We start from the raw sequence: 7,790 nt of genomic DNA on the forward strand, positions 1-7,790 counted from the left end.
TCTGAGCAGCTAATCGGATGCTACGGATCTAGCTTCAGTATCTACACACATTAGTGAGGACAGTGAGGTCCCTCTTGGCCAATTGGAGGCCAGGATGATGCTCGGTAAGCCAATGGCAGAGCAGCTATGAGTATGTTGAGTCCAGGAAACTCACAGCTGTGACCGAAATAAACATCGTTCACGATGTAACCCAGTGTGGTGGTTGCTGTTGCCTTTTTTCGAACGAAGCAGTTAGAGGTCGCTGTTGGATAAGACTTTGTTGTAGTGAATGTCTTCGCGAGGCTGGAGCAGAGAAAATGATTTTGTATAACGCAACAGGGGTTTTTTCGTCGTATGGGGCGCAGGAGAATGGGAATTGTGTTAATGCATGAAGATTTTTTCACATAAGGGGGTATTTTCGCCCATGTAGGTTTCGTTCTAGAGGAGTTTCACTGTATGCTGGTTAAACTAAATAGTGGGTCATTTTTTTCCCCCTACAAAGCTGTGACTGAGTGAACATGTCATTTTGGCTATGAGCAGTCTTTGAGTCTCTGGCGTCTGCATCATTATCGTATGTTTTTACCATGAAGCGGATTCAATGAATTGTCTTAAAATTGTCCACACTATAAGACACCTAAAGCATTCAATTTTCCCAAAAGCCAATAGTGCGCTCTATAATCCGATATGCCTTATACAGTGAACCCTCACTATAACGCGGTTCACCTTCCGCGGCTTCGCTGTTTCACGGATTTTTTTAGTGCAGTTTTTTTTTTAATGCTTTTTTTCTTTTAAACAGTGAATTGTGTTCTGCATCCTGATTGGCTAAGCGACTGACCAACGTGAACAGTCTCCGCACCTCGTCTCTGTACAGCTTGCCAAATTTACCTTTGCAAATTTTTGGTCTTTGGTTTCATTGTATCAGTGGTGGATGCTGGTCTGTCAAGGAGGTGAAACTCAATTTTGGCCTACATCATAAAATGTGTCCGTTTATTTATACGTGAATTCTACTCTCTGTTCCTTTTCAAGACAATTAAAAGGATGCCTTCAGCACAAGATCGGTGATTGGCTCATTTCGCTGTCAATCAAAAAGAGATTCAGCCTCAGACAGATCATCCAATCATCATGCAGAAAAGCTGAGCGTCCGGGCCAGCCGATATGCTGAGTGTCCGATGGGCGGGACAAAACCAGCATTTATCCAATGACTTGTCTCATTTCAATGCATTGGGACAACCTACACTGAACTCTCGAGACACCCAGCGTCCGCGTGGTCGACGCTCAGCGTCCACTCAGTTTAAAGCACAGTGAAGCTGTGGGAATGAATGAGAAGAGAGTCGCGTCGTAACCAGTAATAAGAAGCTGATTCGGAACAAACGTTGAGTGCGTTGTAGCGCATATTTAGTCAATGACATGTCCACACAATTGTACGTACACACATATATTTGATCATTTATTTTTTGACATTTTAGGGGAAGCTGTCTTAGAGCAATCACCTCTGCATATTATACAATACATAGTTCAGTATTGTATAATAACTGTAAAAAATAAAGCTGACTACTTCACGGATTTCACCTATCACGGGTTCTTTTTGGAACGTAAACCCCGTGATAAATGAGGGTTCACTGTATACAGTCTCTTTACATTACCCAATGAGTTATTTCCCTGTTAGTGTTCTGCTGCCATTTAGTGATGATCCTTAGCAGGAACCAATTGTAACCTAAAAGGGTTCTGCCCGACACTAATTGACATGTGCATTCGCCAACACACACTCCAACAGACAACTACTTTGTGAGCGCTGCGCAGCCATTATCAAACGAAGATAATATCAAAAGCAAAGTTAACTACTGACTAAACGAAGGAATGAGACAAGCAAGACTTCTAAGGCTATTTTCGCTTATCATATTTCAAACGCTTAGACTGTAAGAGCAAATCATAGTACTATATGATCTATTTCGTGTGTGTGTGTGTGTGTGTGTGTGTGTGTGTGTGTGTGTGTGTGTGTGTGTGTCCTCACTCTGTGCAAGCAGTTGGGATATGGTCTTCAGGTTGTTTTCTGACCCATCAGACTCTTGAGAAGTAAGCTGCTTATTGGCAGTCTCCATACGGTCTATTCGGCAAAAATACGCAGCATTAAAAATTTTACCTGTGATGCAGTCAAATGAAATAGAACAAAATAAACATAATTCCATCATAAGGCAGTATGATTCAAAGTACTGTGGGACAAAGAAAAAAATTCTGTCAAATTATGACGGAACCTCTAAAACTGATGGTTCAATGCATAAATCTGAACAATCCACCCTGTGGCAGCACTTGCATAGATTGTGCCATGTATGTCTACAAACTTAGTAAAGTCATACTTTCATTTGAAGAGGGTTGCTGTTGTCACAAAAACGTTATAGCGCTTGAAGAAAATACAAAAAAAAAAGTGTTGTGTCCAAATAACACAGTGAAATTTGTCCAGAATAACGAACAGCCATTAGCAGTAACAACTCCATTGCTTCATCTTAACATTTTGTTTAATCTAACAGTTGTCTTCTCTCAGTAAATATGAGGATATAAGTGTCGCATTTTACAATACTAAACACATAGTACCAATTTGGACAGACCAAGCTGACAGAAAAATTGAGGTTATCAGTTTCAGCGTTTTACAAAAGATGCAATATTCTGCTAATAGGATAAATGTTCATTGTCAGAACAGGACAAACTACTTGGACCATGGCTAATAATGGAACATTGTAAGATAATTGTTCTGTGTAGACAAAGTCAAACAGAATTCCTTTGGTGTTCCCGATAATTTATAGTTGATTTGTAACATTCTACAGATTTTCAGCAAGCCTGCTAGGACGGTGGCTCTTCTTCTACACTCAACATGTCATGGGAATGACCTATTAGAGATGTGTCATTGATATATCAGCCGTATGTCAAAAGTGGGGCTCATCTGCCAGCGCCGCTTGACACACAATGAGCAGGGGGAGGGAGAGGAAGGAGGGCGCATCCATCGGCAGGTCACAATTAAATGTAGGGAAAGACTGTGGGTATCTGTGACTTTGCATTTTTTTTAACTCTTTCATGCACCTGTAACATAACATGATAAGCTGTCCACTGTCGTAACCACTGTTCCTGAAATGGTTAAACTGTTTTTTTCATTTTGTTGAATAGCTATTTGGTTCTTTGAAATAAATACATTTATTTTGATGGTAAATTTCAACTGAGAGTGTCCTTAAACAAGCTTGAAGCCTATTTTTTGAAGAGTTGTACACTATTTGGCAAAGTTGCGTGAAGTGAATTTGGTTTACTGAGTTATCAAGGCACCATTATTACTTGCCACAAAAGCTATTGGACATTCCAGCTGTCTTACCTCTAAGATCCCTGTTAAAGTCATGCAGACGCCGGACCTCCAATTCTAGCTTGTTCCTCATTGTTTTCTCCAGGGCCTCTCTCTTGGCAGAGGTATTAGCAAGGGTTTCATAGGCCTCTGAAACCAGCTGAATTTCAGTTTCCAACTGCCAGAAGAAATAGGTGGATTGATAAGGTTGTGATGTGAAGGCAGGTTGACCCAAACGTACACTCGATGACCCAAAACAAATGCAAACTCAAAGGGGTGTGAGCTAAGGCAGTAAGACAACAACCAGGACAGATGAGGACAAGAAAAACACAAAGTGACATTAATACATGGCTTATCACAATCACTCAAGCGTGTCTGTGCCTTTCCATCATATCGTGCGAAAGTATAAGTATACCTTGGTTGTTTTTCGACATACAAGAGACAGGTACAAATAAGAGTGTCAGATCAAATGGTCTATCCTTCTAGAATTATGTAAGTTGGCTTTCAATTTTAATTTAAATGTCATTTTTTGAATCAATATGGCAAACAGTGTGCCACTGTATACGGTGAACCTCTTGACACTTGAGCTTTATTTTCTGCTTTTAGTGATTGGTGCTTTCATGACAGACTCTCTACGAATGTATGATCGCCAATCCTTGATGGACGTACAGCATTGGAGGTTCGGGTCCATTCGAGCATGGCTAGGAGAGGACGTTGCCCCCCCGTTGTTCCTGGCTGAGATCTCAGCAGAGCTCTTCTGTGTCCATGCAAATCCCTCGCGGCAGAAGCAGCACTGCGGCAAATATAGTGGACAACTAGCGAAGTTAAAAAGGGAGCTAAATCACTCTTCGCTCGCTGCTCGTGACCAAAGGCATGTTGGTGCATTCGGGACTCTGTTGCCTCCTGCTTGCTACCGATCACCGGCTCTCCTGGGGATCTTCGGCTGTGCTACTGTCTGCACGTCCTCCCAACAAGGCGTGGATCTCCAGCTGCTGAGTAACTTCCCAGACCTCGCTGATCAAGAGATTTGTATCTTCCATGCAAATGACACGAGAGACGAGGTGTTTCTTGTTTTGTTGGATGTAACCGCAGCGTACGAAACTGTGAACCACATTATACTGTTGGCTTGTTTGCAGGAGCCGGTGGGCATAGGTGGTAGTGCTCTAGAGTGGTTTCCTGTAGATCCTTTTTGGCTGACAGGACTTTTTGTGTAATTCTAGGTTTCTCTGCCGTCTCTGTCGTATGGTCTTCCACGGGGTTCTATTTTTGGCACTTGCAGATTTCGCTGGATTTTCTGTCCGATGGTCCCACCCTAAGAAAATATGGTATTTTCCTTTCACTGCTATGTGGATGATAGTCAGCACCGGCAAATCAGTGCTATTGTTAAACACAGCTGCTTTCATCTTCTGCCTTTGTTACATCTCAGATAGAAAACTGTAACACACTTTATTTTGGAGTCACCCAGTCCTCCCTCAAGCATCTCCAGTTGGTCCATAATGCTACTGCTCGCATCCTAGCTGGAGCTCTTAAGAGGGAGCACATAACCCCAACTCTGGCTTCCATTCACTGGCTCCCAGTTCATTTTAGAGTTCATTTGAAGATACTTCTACTTGTTTTCAAATCTTTTAATCTCGCCCCAGCTTACCCCTCTGAGCTCCTCCACCCCTTCACACGTGCCTGGTGCCTCAGGTCAGCAGACTAGTGGCTACTGGAGGAACTCAGAACTAAGCAGAGCCCCAGAGAGGATCAAGCCTTTTCTGTTGCTGAACCTTCCCTCTGTAATGACCATCCATTAAATGTTAGACTCTGTCTTTATTAAAAACTCCTTTGAAGACATCTTTTTTCTTTAGCTTTGGACGCCACAGAAAACTGACATTGTTTTATTGTTGTCTGATGCCTACTGTATATGTGTTAGTATCATTCATTTGTGTTTTAATTTACTGTTCTCACTTTATTTTGTTGTAATTATTTGCAAAGTGCCCTGTTGCAGCTGTGCTATTTTAACAAAGTTGTATTGTATAAAAGGTAGTGTTTCGTTATATGCCTTTTGGTTGATGATACAGACAGAGCAAGGAAACTACTTTGTAGAATGTATTAGTTTTCAGTTGATCATTTTAGAATCTTAATCATTTTTGTTGTCTATCCTCACATTTAAAACCACACAGAGCATATCAGTGGACTTCATTCTAGACAGGACATATTTATTACGATTAACTAATCGTAAGATTTACTATTTGCTTCAGCCCCTATAAAACTGAAGGGGGAATATTTATGACATTAACATATGCGTGTTCACATAATGGTTTGTTCAAGGTCGCAAACGTTCGCAAAACGTTCGGCAAACGTTCGCCAGATGTTCACCAACAGTTTTATTGTTTTTTACTTGTCTTGAAAGGAATCCAAGGAAATATTGAGCCTCTTCAAAATACTGTTGAGAGACGTAAAGTACAGGCCAATGTCTGGTGACTGGCGAATATTTGAGACTTTGAACAAACCCTGATGAACCCTGACGAGAACACAACATTCGCTACATTCTGAAGCACTTGCAAATGTTCGCCGCTCAGTGGGATTGGGGCTTTAAGCTCCAATATAGGTTGTGTCAGTGAACTTTCTGTCATTTGCCAGCAAGCAGACCCGAAAGTCGGTCATCATCAGTCCATTGTTATTTCAGGCCGGTCCAGTACATTAGTCCGTTAGTTCGTCATTCCATCATCATTATTTTTAATGCACTTCTTTTTTTACATTTCGTCACCTCTATTTTAGGACTGTCAACAAACATGGGTAACAGCACGCAATTTTATTCATTTAGAAACAGTTTGGAACATCGATCTTCGCCCAACCTGTAGGTTGGGGGTTCAATTCCCGGTCTTTGCGACCTTGTCAAAGTGTCCTCGAGCAAGATACTGAACCCCCAGTTGCTCCTGATGCTGCGTCATCAGTAGGTAAATGAGGAAAGTGTAAAGCGCTTTGAGGACCAAAGGTAGAAAAGTGCTATAATGTAAAAGTGACAGCCCATTTATCATTTAACATTTTACACAAAAAAATAATAAATTGATATACTACTGCCCATTGCTCCTCCTCCCCCTCCGCCCCAAACCGTTCCTTATCTTTGCTTTTTGAATTTGTGATAGTCCAGGGTTCGGTCGAAAATTGCTTCTGTCAGCACTTACAGTGCTGTGAAAAAGTATTTGCCGCCGTACTGATTTCTGTGTTCTTTGCATATTTGTCACATCAGTTTCAGTTCATCAAACCAATTTTAAGATCATCACAATAGAGAATTCCCAAGGAAATATAAAATGCAGTTTCTAAATGCCAATTTTTAGGGAAAAAAAAAAAAATCCAAAACTGCCTGTGCCGATGTACCCCCCCCACCTCCCCTTGTTAAATCACAAAGTAACTTGACAAACGACAGTTTTAGGAAAGCTGAGTTCAATTCACAAGCACCACCCTAGCACCACATTTGTGAAATCAAGAAATCAAACATATAGTCAAAGTGAAGTCAGTAACAAGATCTCAAGAAATCAACACATCATGCCACAATTCGTAGAAATTCAAGAAATTCGAAAATAAATTATTGAAATCTATTAGTCTAGAAAAGGTTACAAAGCCATTTCCAAGACTCTGGGGATTCAGCGAAACACTGTCAGAGCCATTACTGTATCCACAAATGAAAAAAAGTGGGAACAGTTAAAACATTCCCCGGGGTGGTCGACCAGTTAGAATTACTCAAAGAATGCAACGACGACTCATCCAGGATATTGCAAAAGGACCGAGAACAACATTCAGAGAACTCCAGACCTCACTGGCCACAGTTCAAGTCAGTGTTCATGACTCACGCATAAGAAAGACACTGGCCAAAAATGGCATCCGTGGGAGAGTTCCCAAGCGAAAACCACTGCTGTCCAAAAAGAACACTAAGGCTCGTCTCACTTTTGGACTAATTAGTCAAAAGTTCAACTTTTTGTAAAACGTGGCCCATTAAGTCTGGGTTAAAAACGGCACAGCATTTGATAAAAAGACCATCATGCCAACAGTGAAGCATGGTGGTGGCAGTGTAGTGGTCTGTGGCTGCTTTTCTACCTCAGGACCAGGACAACTTGCTGATTGATGGGACAATGAGAATTCATTGCTGCTGTCCACCAGAAAATCTTGAAGGTGAAAATGTGACATACAGTTTGCGCTCTCAAACTCAATTTTATTTTTATTTATTTAGTGACTTGCTGATTTATTTAGTTATTTATTCAATGCATTAGGACAGTATATCAACGCAAGACTAAACGGTGTAAATGCGCCGGATTTAGCATAAATGCTAGTTTTTAGCCGTAGTCCCAAGGCAGGTTTCTAAAATAGCACTGTGAGTGAAACTCAAGCGCTCTTGGATTATGCAGCAGGACAATGATCCAAAACACACCAGCAAGTCCACCTCTGAATGGCTAAAAAAAAAAAAAAAAAAAAAAAAAAAAGTTTTTGGAGGGGCAAAACAAACAAG

At 41.2% G+C, this 7,790-nt stretch overlaps 1 protein-coding gene across 3 annotated transcripts in view; it reads right to left on the reverse strand.

The window, feature by feature from the left end:
* The window catches only part of amot (angiomotin), a 61,918-nt gene that overhangs the window by 34,096 nt on the left and 20,032 nt on the right, over positions 1–7,790 (reverse strand). For all 3 annotated transcript variants that reach the window (XM_019876232.1, XM_019876231.1, XM_019876230.1), the window contains exons 4-5: positions 3,335–3,479; positions 1,991–2,083 (exon numbers count right to left, since the gene is read on the reverse strand). In XM_019876232.1, coding sequence (XP_019731791.1) covers positions 1,991–2,083; positions 3,335–3,479 — 238 coding nt within the window. The remainder of the gene's footprint in view (positions 1–1,990; positions 2,084–3,334; positions 3,480–7,790) is intronic.

The sequence above is a fragment of the Hippocampus comes genome, unplaced genomic scaffold (assembly GCF_001891065.2).
Source record: "Hippocampus comes isolate QL1 unplaced genomic scaffold, H_comes_QL1_v1.1 scaffold119, whole genome shotgun sequence".
NCBI lineage: Eukaryota > Metazoa > Chordata > Actinopteri > Syngnathiformes > Syngnathidae > Hippocampus > Hippocampus comes.